This window comes from Hemiscyllium ocellatum, chromosome 3 (assembly GCF_020745735.1).
Source record: "Hemiscyllium ocellatum isolate sHemOce1 chromosome 3, sHemOce1.pat.X.cur, whole genome shotgun sequence".
NCBI classification, from domain to species: domain Eukaryota; kingdom Metazoa; phylum Chordata; class Chondrichthyes; order Orectolobiformes; family Hemiscylliidae; genus Hemiscyllium; species Hemiscyllium ocellatum.
The window spans coordinates 100,650,303-100,668,727 of NC_083403.1; the positions used below are offsets into that span (position 1 = coordinate 100,650,303).

Here is an 18,425-nt window from a genome sequence, read left to right on the forward strand (position 1 = left end):
GCTGACGAAGCAAACAATAAGGGACATTTGGAGGATGCATGGGAGCAAGATTGTGAGCAAGATTGGTGATGGAAGTTGAACGTTACCGATGCTGTTGGCCTGGATTAGATCCTGAAATAACCAAGTTGAGACTGGATCTCACAACATTCTGACTCTAAGATATGGTAGTGAATTTCAGTGGTATAATGAAGTTTCATTTTCTGGCTGCCTCCATCCATCCATCCCTCCACACAGAGCTAACCAACTATTGCTTAGTGCTTTTGGGTTTGGGCCAAAATGTTTAATACTAAGTACAAATGGAAGCAAAAGGTGATGTTGCAGAGCTTATCATTTAGGTTGAGTCATCATTATTTAAGGAACTGTCTGCTGTAAAGGTGGTCAAATTTGAAATCTGTCAAACAAGTCGTCGTAGAAGAGTTGCATGGGAATGGTATTAATTATCAAATGGAGGCTTTAGCTGCGATTGAGTCCATTAAGTATCCATTCCTTGAAAGAATGCAAAATGCCAGAGAAATGTTTGAACTGATTCCTTTTCATCAGGGCAATATGTAAATTTCAAACTCCTCCAAATCCGTTTTCTTCCACTCCACTGACTGAGCAGCTCTGAAGTATTGCAGTCTGCATTCGCAGGGTAAAATGAATGAGAAACATTATGTTCCTGCTGTGATTAATCAGAAAGTTGTTTATTGGTAATCATTGCAACTTACTTGTGTATCTACAATTGTTAGTATTTTCTTTCTCCCCTGTCTGCCATTAGACTAACTGTTCCTGTCCTGCTCACTGTCTCTCTCTTGCCTCGTGTATACCATCCATGGTTTTGTATCTCCTAATCTTTCCTGGCCAAGAACATACCCAATGCTGGAAGCTGCTGAGGAGTGCAAGAATACCCAGAGGACTTGCTCGTTTTAGTTCATCTCTCTGTATAGCTTCTGAAGGTCTTGGGTTCAAGCCCCTGCCATCGCTAAATCACAACTTGGGTGTCACTTCCATGCACTACTGTGGGAGTCTCACACTATCAGAGAAACCTTAGATTTTTCAAGCATCTGCCAAGCCCAGACTGTGACTGATTGCATTTTGGAAAATATTTATTCTACAGACAACACCGCAAATGCTGATATAAGCTGGTCATTTATTAACTGCAGTACATTGTTTGATAGCACTACACCTATTTGATATCTTTCACACTTGTTAGTAATTGATAAAGTTTCGTGTATTTGGGGAGTGGGAATATTGTCGTGTTATGCACCTGATTCTAGTATCAGTGCACTTTATTTAAACACTGCTTTTAATATCTGACTCCACCTTCCGATCTCAATCTTGCATATGGGGGACACCCTTGGGTTGGATTCTTTCTGTTTTCTTTCAATGAAGTATTTCAAAACTGGAATTTGGTAGATTTGAAACTAAAGTTTGCTGTGAGGTTGCCATGACAACATTGTTTTAAATTATAAACCAGATATGGCCTTTGACAGTTGACTTACTGCTGAAAGGAACAATTGCATGTAGAGGAGTTTTTGAAGGACTGAGAACTGCTTGTAAAAGGCTTTGAGGTGACAAATGCAAAGGAAATAATTCCTCTTGGAGTGATTACCTGATTTGAAATTACCATAAAAAATGCTGGAAACATGCAGGAGGTCAAAGTTCAAAGCAATGTTGTTTTAAACACACTTTCTGGCAAGACCATCACTGTTTTCACAATAATGTAAAAATACAATCAGTTCTTCTCCCGTTAAAGAACAGACCATCATGTACCAGAGACATTCACAAATTCCTGTTGGAATCCGTGACTGTGTTTTTCTGCCTATGTAGTACACTTTAGTAAACTGCGGCCTTTAAACATCTACTGACACCACTCAGTCCCACAATTATTTAGGGTGACCCATTCTTTGAAGTCTTTGCTCCAAACACCCAATTCTTGTCCACAGTAACTCCATTATTTTGAAGAATTAGTTGTGGGTTTTGTTTAAGTCAATGTGTTGTGGATGACAGACTCATTTGCTGTTCAACATGTCAGTCATGCAGTGGTAAATTTGGGTCCGTCCCTTTTAAGGGAAGGGACGAAAAATAAAAGATACTGGGAAATATCAAGCAGTTGGCTTCGGGAAAAGGTGTTGCCAGTGTATGTGCTGCCAATTTTGAGCAAATTGGACGAGATATTGCACAGGCAAAATGAAACTTAACGTGTTCAGCCTTGTTGTATGCAGCTGGAAGAAGGTGTGGATTTTAGATCCCACTCCAGAGTGGCACTCAGTACTAATAGAGTGCTGCACTATTTAACTGAGATGTTAAGCAAAGGTTCACTCCTCTCTTCTAGGTGATAGAACAGTACAGGCTGTTCAGCCCTCAATGCTGTGCTGGCCTTTTATCCTACTCTGAGATCAGTCTAACCTACATACCCTTCATTTTACTACCATAAATGTGCCTATCCAAGAGTTGCTTAAATGTCCCTAATGTATCTGACTCTACCACGACCGCTGGCGGTGCATTCCATGCATCTATCACTCTGTGTAAGGAACTGGCTTCTGACATCTCCCCTAAACCTTCTTCCAGTCACCTTAAAACTATGCCCCCTTATGATAGACATTTCTGCCCTGGGGAAAAGTCTCTGGCTGTTTACTCTATCTGTGCCTCTCATCATCTTGTACACCTTTATCAAATCACCTCTCCTTCACTCCAGTGAGAAAAGCATAACTCCGTCAATCTTTCTTCATAAGACCAGTCCAGGCAGCATTCTGGTAATTCCCCTCTGCACCCTTCCTAAAGTTTCCACATCCTTCGGATGATGAGGTGACCAGAACTGAACATAATATTCCAAGTGTGGTCTAAGCAGGACTCTATAGAGCTGCAGCATAACCTTGCAGCTGTTAAATGCAATCCCCAGCTAATGAAAGTCAACACACCATACACCTTCTTAACAACCCTATCAACTTGGGTGGCAACTTTGAGCGATCTATGTATGCGGACCCCAAGATTCCTCTGTTCCTCCACACTGCCAAGAATCCTGTCTTTAACCCTGTAATCTGCATTCAAATTCAACCTTCCAAAATGAATCACTTCACACTTTTCCAGATTGAATTCCATCTGTTAGTTATGAGCCCAGTTTTGCATATGTTCTTACTATACGTTTTATTCCTTCAGCTTATCTCATCATTCAGCAAGATCATGGTTTATCTGCCCCAGGCCTCAACTCCTCTTTTGTGTCAGCTCAATGTAGCCATCAACTTGTCTATTTGTTAAAAAAACCCAGCAAGCCCTCTAAATATTCCAGTGATCTAGCCTCCATAATTCTCCAGAGTAGAGAATTTCAATATTAACTAGATGCTGGAAGAAGAAATTCCTTCACTTTGCAGTGTTAAGTGAGTGCTCCATTATTCTGTAACTGTGTCCCCCACTTCAAGATTTCTGTACTAGTAGGGCTACCTTCTCAGTACATTTTAATAGTTGACCTAAATTGTAAGGAATAAAGGCTGAGCATACCAAAAACATCTAAACAAGTCACCCCCTTCATCCCAGAAATCAGCTTCGTCAATCTTTTAAACGACTTCCAATATCCATGGATCCTTTCTTAAACACAGAGACCAAAACTGTACACCAAGTACCCCAAGTGCAGCCACACCAGTGCCCTCTATAGTTAGAATGAGACTTGCCTATTTGTTATCTCCAAATCCCCAAGCATTAAAGGCCAACATCCATTTGCCACCTTGATCACTTGCTGCACCTCTGTGGCATATCACACTGCTCTACGTACATGAATATTGATGCATTTTAATTAGATATAACCTGATACTGCTACCTGACCCACCATTATGTCTATTTTTCAATTCTTTGGGATGATGGAAACCTTTCGAGGAGACCCCATGACCATAACTATAAAGGCATTTACCCTCTAATACGCAAACCACTGTCCCAGTGAACAAACTGTCCCGCTTACTCTTAAGTTGCCCAGTTAACAGGATCCATCACATCAGCTTCGAATATATTCCAGAAGTATTGAAATACTCAATTATGACAAAGTAACTTGCGTTTATAGTTGCCCTTAATGTAATAAAATGTCCCAAGGTGCTTTACTAGTCCTATCATGGACAAAATCTATGTTACCTTTAATAATCATGGTCAGTACTTTATTTTAGGTAAAAGAAAAATGCTCATCTTAAAGAGGAAGAGGTGCTGGATGTCTTAAAATGCATAAAGATGGATAAATCCCCAGGACTTGATCAAGTGTATCCTAGAACTCCGTTGGAAGCCAGGGAACTGATTGCTGGGCCCCTTGCTGATATATTTGTTTCATCGATAGCCATATGTGAGGTGCCAGAAGACTGGAGGTTGGGTAACGTGGTGCCACTATTTACAAAAAATGGTAAGGACAAGCCAGGGAGCTACGGAGCGAAGAGCCTGATGTCTGTGCTGGGCAAGTTGTTGGAGGGAATCCTGAGAGACTGGATTTACATGTACAGGTATTTGGAAAGGCAGAAATGATTCCGGATAGTCAACATGGCTTTACGTTGGAAATTGTATCACTCTGACTTGGTTGAGCTGTTTCAACAAGTTACAAAGAGGATTGATAAGGGCAGAGCAGAGGATGTGATCTACATGGACTTCAGTAAAGCTTTCGACAAGGTTCCTGGTAGATTGGTTAGGAAGGTACGATCACATAGAAAACAGGGAGAACTAGCCATTTGGATACAGAACTAGCTGGTAGGTAGGAGACAGAGGGTGGTGATGAAGGTTTGATTTTCAGATTGGTGGCCTTGACTCGCAGTGTGCCACAAGGATCGCTGCTGGTCCACTGCTTTTTGTCATTTTATAAAAGTGATTTGGATGTGAACATGAGAGGTGTGGTTAATAAGTTAATAAATGACACTGAGGTGGAGGTTAGGTGGACAGTAAAGAAGGTTACCTCCAAGTACAAAGTGCTCTGATCAGATGGGCTGATGGGCCGAGGAGTGGCAGATGGAGTTTTAATTTAGATAAATGTGAGGTGCTGCATTTTGGAAAGGCAAATCAGGGCAGGACTTATACACTTAATAGTAAGGTCCTGAGAAGTGTTGTTAAACAAAGAGACGTTGCAGCGCAGGTTCATAGTTCCTTGAAAGTGGAGTCCCTTGTAGACAGGACAATAAATAATGCTCTGGATATGCTTGCTTTTATTGGTAGCGCATTGAGTATAGGAGTTGGGAGGTCATGTTGTACAGGACATTGGTTTGGCCACTTTTCGAATACTGCATGCAATTTTGAAACTTGAAAAGGTTCAAGATGTTGCCAGGGTTGGAGGATTTGAGCTATAGGGCGAGACTGAACAGGGTGGGACTATTTTCCCAGGAGCATTGGAGGCTGAGGGGTGATGTTATAGAGTTTTATGAAATCATGAGGGACATTGATAGGATAAATAACCATCGTCTTTTCCCCAGGGGAGAGTCCAAAACTAGAGGGCATAGGTTTAAGATGAGAGGGGAAAGATTTAAAAGGGACCTGAGGGGCAACGATTTAATGTAGAGGATAGTGCATGTATGGAATGAGCTGCTAGAGGAAGTGGCAGAGGCTGGTACGATTCAGAATATTTAAAAGGCAGCTGAATGGGTATACGAATAGGAAGGGTTTAAAGGGATGTGGGCCAAATGCTGACAAATGGGACAAAATTAATTTAGGATATCTGGCCAGCATGGATGGGTTGGACCGAAGGGTCTGTTTCCATGCTGTACAGCTCTATGACTCTGGGATGTGTCCATTTTTTTAAGTGTTTGACTTTGGTTGCCAGATTTAATTCAGCAGTAAACTTCTGTGAATTTAACACACAGTTTATTTATTGTCATACCACTTACTCAGGTGTAAAACTGCAAAGTCTCTCATTCCTTCCAACCAATACATTCACTCAGATTGGTTACAGGTAAAAATTAGTATATCCTATTATAAACTATGGTTAATTCAGCATCTGTTTTTTTGATCCTCATTTCCTGCACAGAAGTTGATGTTTCAAAATTGAAGTGAGGGTCCTGTAAAAAGGATTACCAGTACGCTGTGAGGTTTCCTGCAGTCAGATTTCTAGGAGGTTGGTTCTCAGGCAAACTTTCACTGGAATGGCATAGGGAGGGAGTCATCTCTGTTGGCATCACCAGCTTCCAAGGTATTGTTGTAGTTACCTGTAACCAAGTGTTGAGGAAGAGTCAACAGACCCAAAATGTTAACTCTGATCTCTCTTCACAGATGTTGCCAGACCTGCTGAGCTTTTCCAGCAACTTCTGTTTTTGTTGTAATTACCTTGTTTGCTTGGATCACTTAGAGCTCATATGCTGGCTTTCTGGGAGAACTGAGAATAAATGTGAGGTGACGCACTTGGGCAGGGCAGACATGGCAAGGGAATATGTGAAGAACAAAGAGGATCAGATAAATGTTGATGTGCATGTACACTGGTTCTTTAATGTATCAGGATCGGTGAACAAAGTGATTGAGAAGTCATATGGTATTCTTGCTTTTACTGATCGAGACATAGAGCTTAAGAGCACAAAGGTTATACCAAAACTGTATAAAGCATTGGTTCGGCTACAACTAAAGTATTCTGTGCAATTTGAGAATCAATATTATACGAGGGATGTGATATCACGAGAGAGAGTGGAAAGGAGATTTACCAAGATGTTGTCTAGGCTGGAGAGTTTTAGTTATGAAGGTGGTCAGACTGGATTTGTTTTCCTTAGAGCAGATGAGATTGAGATGAATAAAATTGAGGGACATAGACAGAGTAGACTGGAAGAGATTTTTCTTCTTGGTGGAGAGGTCAATGACCGGAAGCATAGATTTAAGCCAAGAGGCAGAATGTTTAGAGGAGATGGAGGAAAAAGCTTTTCATGCAGAGGAAGGTGGGAATTTGGAACTCACCGCATGTAAGGGTGTTTAAAGGCAGAAAACCTCAAAACATTTAATAAGTATTTCGGTGTGCACTTGTGATGCTAAGGCATACAAGGTTATGGGCTAAGTGCTGGCAAAGGGATTAGAATAGTTCAGTGGTTGTTTTTGATGGGTACTGATGTGATGGGCTGAAGGGCCTTTTTCTGTACTTTAGATTTGACAGTAAACAACTTGCAGCTAATTTTCAAAACAGACAACTTGGCTCCCTCATCATGTGACATTTTACATACTTAAAGTCTGTCTCCAAATAAAGAAAGGTGCCATTATCTTCTGTATTGTAGTTTAACACCTTGAGGGCTAGAGACTGTCAGTATGCTTGTTTCTTTTGAATGATCCATTCAATCTGATGACAATATCTTTTATTGATTTGTTTGTAGGGTAGTGCTTTGATTTACATCAGTATTTCTTTTGTTCACTTGAGACAGGAGATTGCTTTTCACAAAAGAAGTCAGGTGACCCATGGACAGCCATCAGCCAATTTTTTCTCTCTAGTTTTAAATATTTTAATGTATACTTGGACATGACAGAAGCTTTATGAAGCCAAGGGGATATTGTGAGACAAAACTAAAAGCTGGTTAAAGAGCTCAGTTTTAAGGACTAACTTAAAGCAAGAGAATGAGTTGAAGAAGCAAATGAACTTTTAGAAAAGCCTAGTCTGCTGAAAGAACAAATGTCAATGATGGACAGTTGGGATAAGATGATGCTGAAGAGGCCAGAATTCAAGCACAGTGCTGAACTTGATGTTTGGTGGAGCTGGAGGAGGTTAAAGACATAAAATGGATAGGCAATTTATAAATAAGGATGAGAATTTTAAAATTACAGCATTGCTGAACCAGCAGCCAATATCGGTGAGTAAATCCATTGGTGATTTATGAATGTGATGTAGAAACATAGAAAGCAGGAGCACAAGGAGGCCATTCGGCCCTTTGAGTCTGTACCACTATTCAATATGATCATGGCTGATCATGCATTCTGAGTATCCCATTCCCACTTTCTCTCCACATTTCTTTCACTGCAAGGGCCACATCCAGCTCCCTCTTTTCAAACAGGGGCAACATCGTCAGAGTCTTTCCTGATCCATTGGTCCGCTCACTCATTAAAGAGAGAGAGAGAGGGAGAGGGAGAGAGATGATTGTCAGTGGCTTTACCTGACCGTCACAGGCCAGGGGAGAGGTTGAGAAAGCAAATGGTGACCTCAGCCTGTGTGGGAATTGAACCCACGCTGTTGGTATCACTCACCAGCCATCCAGCTAACCAAACTAACCTACTTGATGTGAACTTGGACAAAACTCAGCTATTTTTCTGAAACAAAAACAGAAATTGCTGGCAAAACTCAGCTTCTGTGTGTAGAAATCAGAGTTAATGTTTGAGTCTGATGGCCCTTCATCTGGACTGAAAGCAGCAAGAAAAAAGTTGTATTAATGTTGAGGTCGGGAAGGGGTGGTGGAGATGAGCAGGTAGGTGGAGATGGAGTCCAGAGAGAGAGCGAGAGGGAAAAAGAGACAAAAGGGGTCAGCAGATCAGGGAATTATTGATCGTAGACCAGGACAGAAGAGAGGCTGAACAAGCGACCATGAATGTGAGACTAAGAGGGAATGAGTAGGCTATGCTGAAAGCAATCCATGCTATAGATTTTTTTTTGGATGATCCTCAGTGTTGAATTGGACAAGGACATTAAGTTTTATCATTCCATCTATAAACTCCATTGAAATCTGACTGATAGGTAATACTTGGGGTGCAGCGTGATTTATTAGGAACTTGGTTCTGCGGGAAGTCAGAAAGCTTAAGATTGCTCCCCCCTAGAGGAGATTTAAGAGTTGTCCAAAATTGCAAATAGATGGTGTAAATGGGAATGACTGTTAAAATGATTGGCAGCAGAACAAGGTCTTTTTATGTGAAAAATTGGTTTAATTTATAATGCCTTGCCTGAAAGTATGGTAGAAGCAGATTCAACAATAACTTTCAAAAGGAAATTAGATCTGCCTTGGAAAGAACAAATGTGTGGGGACCATGTGGTGAGGCAGGGAGAAGGAATGATTGTCAGACTAATTGGATAGTGTTTTCAAAGAGCCTATACAAACACGATGGACTGAATGGCCTATTTTTATGCTGTTTGGCTATGTACTAAAAAGCATGAATGATCCTAACTGCTTTTCTTCAAAAACCTCTGAATTTTGAACGCAGTCTGCAGACAGAATATTGTTCTTGATCAATGCTTAATATGCTTAAAAAAGCCACTGGCTGAAGAGTTTTTAGGAATGTTTTTTTTCTTGTTAGGTTGTTTGCAATAGCAACTGAGAAAATGCTTCTTAGTTCCCAGTTATGAGACTGAATACTTCCCTTGTCCAGACTCCTCCGTAATAACTCCGAGGAAAGATGTTTTGGAAGGTAAATTGTGAGCTCCACCTTTAATCTGTTTCTCCCTTCTTCTTTCAGATGAACGGGACAAAGTCCAGAAAAAGACCTTCACAAAATGGATCAACAAACACCTCATTAAGGTCAGTGAGGTCTCCATGGGCACTTTCTACGTCTGTCTTTACAGTTTTCTTTTAAACACCTTTTGTCTGATTATTCACCAGACAACTCAAACACCAGATGCCATGGCACTTAATGTATTTCCTCTCCTAGTCCTTACGAACAATGTAATGAATTTATAATTTGTTATATCCTCCTTTACTCACAGGAATTATTTTAAAGGAGTATTCCTCAATAATAATTTCCCTGAACATTTGTGTTTAAAATACCTCATGAACATTAGGAAGAGACTATAAAGTTTAGCATCGTGCACTGAAAGCTAAAATACCTGTGGTGAAAGTAGGTGCTCTCTTGTTTATTCAAGGAACAATCTGCTGCTTTCGTTGCATTGAATCTGGGGTTCATTGTCCTCAGTTATTCCTATACACGGATTTTGGGCTACTTATGGAATCTGCCTTTTCTATGCTGCAGCAATTGAGGGTAATTGGTACCACTGTGAAATGATTGGAATGATGTTACTTCTGTTACCAGTCAGTCTCTTTACTGTTTTCCTGCGAGCTCTGGATTGGATGTAGTTAATGTTTTGCAGTGGAAATCCGCTCTGAAAGTAAGAATGAATTTCTGTCATTGCTGAGATGAACATCTGAGTGGAAGGACTAAAATTTGCTAGTGGGTGTCGGAGTACTTCTCGAGGCTGAACATTTTGGCCAAGGGAGTCTGTAGATTGCAATTTAATTATAATGTAAGTGCAGTGACCCCACTTAAAAGGGATTGAGTGTTTACAGATGGTTCAAAAATGGTTACAAGATTCATACTAAAATGAGAGGTATCAGGAAAAAAGCCTACCTCTCAAACCTGTGACCTCCAGGATGTTGAAGTTCTCCACCAAAACACACACCATCCTGACTTGAGAACTGCAGGAATTGACTGTATTATCATGTCCCCCCTTTTTGGAAAGAGAAATATAAGCCCTCAATTGAGATAACCACATTCATGAAGAATCTCTGTCTTGTGGATTGGTCTCCTGCTGAAAGGTATGTTGGTAAGTGCAAGAGGAAATCCCTTTGCAACTTTACCTGTTCTCCAGCCTCTACTGTTCTCCATTTCTCCATAACTTCCTCCACATGCTGCAACCCTCCCTGTATCTGTAACCTCCTCCAAACTGTCTAACTCTCTCTCTCTGTAATCTCCTTTAGACCCACAACCCTCCCATTCTCTAACTTCAAACAATCCTTTCTCTGTCTGTAGAGCCCATCCTCAGTCTGTGTCCCTCTCTTTCTCCTCTCTTTTTTGTCTTTCTGCTGCAGACCATGAAGCATTGCCACTGTTGCCCCACCCCCCTTTATCCATTGCAGCCGATTGTGTAGAAGGATCACTTGCTGCTGTGCCCTCTTTGTGGATGCAGCAACTCTCCCTGACTGATCCAAGGACTCCCCCTAACCTCCAAACGCACCCTGCCCATATTTGCACAGTCTCTGTCATGCAGAGGCTAACCTTAAACATCTTAACTGCAAGTTATTGCTGGCCTTTCAAATGAAATGACTGGGCATTTCTTCCTGCAACTGAATGCATCTTTTTTTTGAGTAGGTGACAAGCAAATGTGTTGAGTGCACTTAGACGATCTAAGTTTAGGATTTGAGTGTGAACCACAACAGCTGTCAAGATTGGTAAATTTCCATGGTCTGCCCACACAAATGTACTTCCCAGCACAGGGCATCATTGGGAGCTGTATCAGAAAGGCTGCCCACCCAATGGGATCTCTGACTACAGCAGCACCACAAAGCCAACGTCTTTCGTCCACTGTCATTATTTTTAAACTGGCTGTCTTTTTAATTGTGGTTAGAGTAGAATGAGAACCTTGATTGACTTAGTTGTGGCAGATGTTTTTTCATTCCAAGAAGAAAGAGGGGAGTTTTGCTTTCAATCTGCTCGACATAGACCAGAAATCATAGCCCAGGAGTGAAATAAAGGCAGATAATGTAGAGTGAGCATTGAGTGTAAATGATATTTTGGGTCAAACTTTGGACACTTGCTGTTGCTTTCATGATTTGATGTGTGCTGAATGGGCTTCTTTCTGATAATGGGCTTGTTTATCCAAGCATTCTGCTTGTTATAATTGGGACTGGACAGAGTGCAATGAAATCTCGTGGAGTAATTTTGTCTTGTGCTCATGCCTCCAGTTAAATCAGCAATTGTGCAGTTAAAGAAAGGCCTCTTGCTGAAAGCTTTAAGTGGAAAATCTTTGCCTTTATTGGCTGTGACTGAACCAGTGTGTTTGTTATGTTCTCGTGAATTTTGTACTGTCCATGTGCAGCTTTGTTTGCTTGGAGCTCGTATAAGAAACTCTAGCATTTGTAGTGATTTTAATGCAGTCAGCTAGGTGGATATCTCAGAATCTGAGTTCCCTGATTGTGCCTGTTAACCTGGTCCAATCGGAGAGACCTGGCTGACAGAGATAAATAGGAGTATCAGGGGCTCTGTTCACTCTCAGAGCCAGCTCCATGCCAGCTGGATCAGTGTCATGTACGAAACACTTGTAAACAAAGGGTGACTTGGTGGCAGGATACTGGTCTTTGTGGAGTTATTTCAGCATTATGGTCAGGGGACCTTATCAGCTCACTGCGTCTGCTCATCACTTGGTATATGCTTTAAATGGATCTTTGCTGGAAATGAAAATCACTGAAATCCTTTTAGACATTAAATTACACTATTTAAAGTGTACAACTGGAGAGAAATTTCTACTTTTGCTTCAAAGTGATAATTTTGGAAAGTGACATTGTGTGCTTTAGATATGAAGCAATAACAACTTGTATTTATCCATCAGGAGTGGTAGCAAACAGAATTTGGCATTCAGCCATATTAGGACTTTGAGGATAGGTAACCTGATCAGAGTTTTCAGGAGTGTCCTAAGGAGGAAAATGAAGTCAGTTGTGTTACCTATAGGAACAGATTTAGACCACTCAGCCCATTGAGTTTCCTCTGCCATACTCCCCTTTCATGCCTTTCCCCTTTACCTTTGATTTTCTTTATTACTTCAAAATTTATCTCAGTCTTGAGGATCATTAATAAACCAGCCTTTGTTGCCCTTTAAAATAAAGAATTCCGTGGATTCACTATCCTCACAGAAGAAACTCCTGTTCCTCTCTGCCTTAAATTGGCCAACCCTTGTCCTGAGATTATGCTCTCTGGTCCTAGATTCTCTCTTGCAGAGGGAAACAAACTCTCCACATTTATCTCATCAAGGACCCTAAGAATCTTGTATGTTTCAATAAGCTTGTTTCTGATTCTTCTAAATTCCTTGACTGCAGGCCCGATCTACTCTACCTCTCCTTAAAAGACAACCTCTCAACACCCAGAATCAACAGTGAACCTTCTCTGGACTGCTTCCAGTACCAGTATTCTTTGGATAAGGGGCCCAGACCTGTTCAGTGTTCTTGCTGTGGTCTGACTAATGCCTTGTGTGGTTTTAGTGAGACTTCCCAATTTTTATGCTCCTTTCTCTTTGAAATAAAGGCCAACAGTGCATTTACCTTCCTTATTACCTGCTGAACTTGCAAGCTACATTTTTGTACAAGGACTCCGAAATCCCTCTGTGCTGTAAGCTTTTGACACTATTTCTCCATCTAAATAATATTTAGACCCCTATTCTTCCTGCCACTTTTCCACCTTGTATTCTATCTGCCAAATTCTTGCCCACTCACTTGACTCATTTAGGTCTCTCTGCAGATGCTTTGAGTCATCCTCACCACTTGCCTTCCCACATATTTTTGTTTCATCTGCAAACTTGGCTATCCTCCATTCACTTTCCTTATCCAAGTTATTAATGTATATTGTAAATAATCGAGTCTCCAACTCCAGTACTCCCTTGGTTACAGGTGTCATACTGAAAATTCTCTCCAAATCTGTCTTCTGATAGTTATTCAATTCTTTATTCATGCAATCTATTGAGGTACATTTTCAAATGCCTTCTGAAAACGTAATGTATTACATCCACTGCTTCCACTTTATTCATCCTGCTTGTTATCCCTTCAAAGAACTCTAATACATTTGTAAGGGGATTGTTTCCCCTTCACGAAGTCATGCTGACTCTGCTTGAATTATATTATATATATCTTTAAATGCTCTGCTGCGTAATAAGACTCCCAACATTTTGCAAATAACATTTGACTAGTCCATAGGTGACTGACTTTTGTCTCCGTCCTTTTTTGTATAAGGTTGTCATCTTGGCAGTTTTCTAATCCCCTAGGATTTTTTCATCTTCCAGATATCATGCATTCTGGAAGTGGGCAGTGGTTAACACTGCTGCCTGACAATGCCAGGGACCCAGGTTTGATTCCACCCTTGGGTGACTGTCTGTGTGGAGTTTGCACATTCCCCTTGTGTCTGCATGGGTTTCCTCTGGCTGTTCCGGTTTCCTGCCACAGTCCAAAGATGTGCAGGTTAGGTGGATTGACTGTGGAAAATGTATGTTATGGGGTAGGAGGTTGGTTCTGGTGGGCTTCTCTTCAAAGGGTTGATGGGCCAACTGGCCCACTTCAATGCTGTAGGGATTCTAAGATTAACATCAGTGCACCCATCATCTCTGTAACCACTTCCTTGAATGTCCAATATTACATCTCATCAGGTCCAGGGGAATTATCAGTCATTACCCCTTTATTTGCAAGATGATTTTTCTCGAGTGATATTTATTATATTTTATTTCCTCTCTACTTTTTGCATCCTGAATATTTTGCACTTTGCTATTAGAGTCTTCTTCGGTGAAGACTGATGTAAAGTATTTATTGTCTTCTAGTCAATGAAAATTTGCTAAGGACTGGTAAAGCAACAATGTGGGTGGTTTATTAGAAGAAAAGACAACATTCACAGTGCTAACTGGAAGACAATGTTGTGAAATAAAATCTGTAACCTCAAGTGACCAATGTTTCAGTGAATGATTATTGTATTAACTAACCAAAAAAAAGAATTATCAAGTCAGACACCACCATCTGGGACCATAGCACTTGTCAATATTGTACTGTGCTTTTCCTAAGAAGCAGAAAGTAGGAGCCTTCTCCAGCCTGTTCACGTTCTGCAGGCAAAAAACTGCTCCTCTGATTTTGCCACCGAGAGCTTCTGAAAATAGTGGCTTCTTTGTATTTGGCATCTACTGAGTTTATTGTGTCTGGGATTGATAATTGTTGATGGTCGTTCATCTCCGACATGTGAAGATTCTCATCGTTGTGTAAGTCATATAGCAGCAGAGAATCTTTTCATGTCTCCCAGGCTTGGGTCAACCAGACTCATTGCTTTTGGATAAAATGTTAATTTGAGCTCAATCTGATTTTGTTGTGATCTATGTTGGTTTTTGAAACAAAAACAAAAATTGCTGGAAAAACTCAACAGATTTGGCAGCATCTGTGGAGAGAAAGCAGAGTTAACATTTTGAGTCCAGTGACGATTTCAGAACACGACACAACAGTATTCTGAAGAGGGGTCACTGGACTGGAAACGTTAACTCTGATTTCTCTCCACAGATGCAGCCAGACCTGCTGAGCTTTCTCAACAATTTTTGATTTTGTTTCTTATTTCCAGCATCCGCAGTTCTTTGGTTATTTTGGTTTTATGAAACGTGACTAAGCTGTGTGGTCAGATGAATATTGTGGTCATTTAAAGTTGGTGTCTTTTTAAAACCATTTCCATCCTTGAGAGTCCCAGGTCTTTAATCGGTCAACGGGGTAAAAAAATTCAAACGCCCATTTTCATATTTCTGCCATGTTCCAGAAATGTTAAAAGTCAGGGCCTTTGAATTTCATGTTAATTGATCTGTATATGACCAGGATGCACCATTTACTGCAGTAAAGATCTGCAAATGAAATAGTCCATCTTAATAAGCAAGGTAGGCTAGTGGCAATTCATGAGCAGCTGCTGAACCACTGTTTTGTGTGAGAGCTTGCTGTGCGTAACATGGTACAGTGACTACAAATCAAAAGTACTTTGAGTTGTGAAACAATTTTGAGATATCCTGTGGGTGTGAGTGATGTGAAAGTGCTCAGAAATCTGAACTTTGGAAAAGATCCAGCTCCTGGAAACAAGGCACTGGGTAGACTTGCACAGTAGGAATGCTTATTTGGAAGATGGTAATTGTGTTCAATCAGGTTTAGTGATTTATTTGCAAGTTATTTAATGCTCATAGTCTTTTCATAAACTTTCAGACACGTACTCTCAGCTGCCAGTCAGGATATATTTAGAGAAATGTTCTGAGGGATTTAATTTGACCTATTTTTTGGGATCTGGTATGGCATTTTTTTTCATGGAAAACTCCAGAATGAGGGATTTGAGAACTATCTTTAGGGAGGAAATTTTGATCATTGCTGAGTAGGATTTGGTATCTGTCCAGATTGCTTTTGATATTCCGTGTCTACTGTGGGGTAATCAAAAACAGTATATATGGCATTTTTCTGTAGGTAGTAGACTCCTGATTTGCTTTCCTTTGTATTGATAAGAATTATGATCTGGAGGTGCCAGTGGTGAACAAAGTTAAAAATCACAACACCAGGTTAGAGAACAACAGGTTTATTTGGAAGCACTAGCTTTCAGAGTGCTGCTGCTTTGTCAGATAGCTAGTGGGGTAGGACACAGACTTTATAAGAAAAGATCAAAGTGCCAATGTGTTGCATTGAACAACCCTAGATGCTGTCAAGTCTTTAATCACTAAGAATGGGGATGCAGGTTTTGAGCGATTAATATGTAAATCCCAGAAATTCTTTCAAGTCACAGTCCTGAGATAACTTAAGATTTTCTAAAGAAAAGTGACATCTCAGCTCAGAAAATGCATCAAAGGAGTGAAGTTAGAATCTGTCTGCATCCCAGCCTTGAGTTAGACTGGTTGTATTTCCAAAGTAGGAATTTATAAAATGTCACATGGACTGACTGCCAATAGATTGTGTGCTTTTTGAACAAAATTGTATCTGCAAATACAAATTCACCCACAGACTTAACGTGTGCACGTGCGGGAGTGCTAGTGCATGTGTGCGCGTGAGTATGACGGAGTATTCACCTGTGAGCGCAAGAGAGACAGACAGAGAGAGACAGATTGGGAGGAGAGAGGGAGGGAGAGAGAGAGTGTGTTGGAGTGTTGGAGTAAGCCTGTGTATGAGAGAGGGTCTATGTGAGTGTGATCATGAATAAGAGTGTGTGCATACATGCTTGTGTAAGAGAAAGGATATAGTGTAGTGGGGTCACCGGTAGTGTGACATGAACACTACAGGTGACCCCACTACACTCTCACAAACAAGTACACAAACACACAGTAACACACATGACAGTCATAGGTGAGGTGCTGGAAGACTGGAGGTTGACATACGTGGTGCCACTGTTTAAGAAAGGTGGTAAGGACAAGCCAGGAGCTATAGGCAGTGAGCCTGACGTCGGTGGTGGGCAAGTTGTTGGAGGGAATCCTGAGGGACAGGATGTACATGTATTTGGAAAGGCAAGGACTGATTAGGGACAGTCAACATGGCTTTGTGTGTGGGAAATCATGTCTCACTAACTTGATTGAGTTTTTTGAAGAAGCAACAAAGAGGAATGATGAGGGCAGAGTGGTGGATGTGATCTAGATGGACTTTAGTAAGGCATTCAACAAGGTTCCCATGGGAAGTGGGTTAGCAAGGTTAGATCTCATGGAATACAGGGAGAACTAGCCATTTGGATACAAAACTGGCTCAAAGGTAGAAGATAGAGGGTGGTGGTGGAGGGTTGCTTTTCAGACTGGAGGCCTGTGACCAGTGGAGTGCCACAAGGATTGGTGCTGGGTCCTCTACTTTTCATCATTTATACAGATGATTTGGATGCGAGCATAAGAGGTATAGTTAGTAAGTTTGCAGATGACACCAAAATTGGAGGTATATTGGACAGCAAAGAAGGTTACCTCAAATTACAATGGGATCTTGATCAGATGGGGGCCAGTGAGCTGACAAGAGGCCGATGGAGTTTAATTTAGATAAATGTGAGGTGCTACATTTTGGGAAAGCAAATCTTAGCAGGACTTATATACTTAATGGTAAGGTCCTGGGGAGTGTTGCTGAACAAAGAGACCTTGGAGTGCAGGTTCACAGCTCCTTGAAAGTGGAGTCACAGGTAAACAGGATAATGAAGAAGGCATTTGGTATGCTTTCCTTGTTGGTCAGAGTATTGAGTACAGGAGTTGGGAGGTCATGTTGCAGCATGTTGGGAGGACATTGGTAGGCCATTGTTGGAATATTGCGTGCAATTCTGGTCTTCCTATCGGAAGGATGTTGTGAAACTTGAAAGGCTTCAGAAAAGATTTACAAGGATGTTGCCAGGGTTGGAGGATTTGAGCTAAAGGGAGAGGATGAACAGGCTGGGGCTGTTTTCCCTGGAGCGTTGGAAGCTGAGGGGTGATCTTATAGAGGTTTACAAAATCATGAGGGGCATGGATAGGATAAATAGACCTTTTCCCTGGGTGGGGTGAGTCCAGAACTAGAGGGCATAGTTTTAGGGTGAGAGGGGAAAGAGCTAAAAGAGACCTAAGGAGCAACTTGTTCACGCAGAGGGTGGTACGTGTATGGAATGATCTGCCAGAGCAAATGGTGGAGGCTGGTACAATTTCAACATGTAAAAGGCATCTGGATGGGTATGAACAGGAAGGGTTTGGAGGGATATGGGCCGGGTGCTGGCAGGTAGGACTAGATTGGGTTGGGATATTTGTTTGGCACGGACAAGTTGGACCGAAGGATCTGTTTCTATGCTGTACGTCTCTGTGACTCACACAGACCCTCTCTGTCGGGGACACACACACTCCCTAAGTCCCACATAAGCACACAGACCCTCACTTTCTCTTCTGCACACATGTATAAGTCTATGGGCGAATTTGCATATTTGTATTTGCAGATACATTCTGTTTTGTTGAAAAAGCACACAGACACAATCTGTTGGCAGTCAGTCCAGGTGACGTTTTATAAATTCCTACTTTGGAAATAACAACAAGTTTGACTCAAGATTGGGATGCGGACAGATTCTTACTTAAGTCCTTTGATGCATTTTCTGAACTG

General features: G+C 41.2%; 1 protein-coding gene across 10 annotated transcripts in view; it reads left to right on the plus strand.

The window, feature by feature from the left end:
• Window positions 1–18,425, plus strand: part of dst (dystonin) — a 624,072-nt gene that overhangs the window by 126,315 nt on the left and 479,332 nt on the right. For all 10 annotated transcript variants that reach the window (XM_060852081.1, XM_060852129.1, XM_060852093.1 and 7 more), the window contains one exon: window positions 9,337–9,398. In XM_060852081.1, the coding sequence (XP_060708064.1) occupies window positions 9,337–9,398 (62 nt within the window). The remainder of the gene's footprint in view (window positions 1–9,336; window positions 9,399–18,425) is intronic.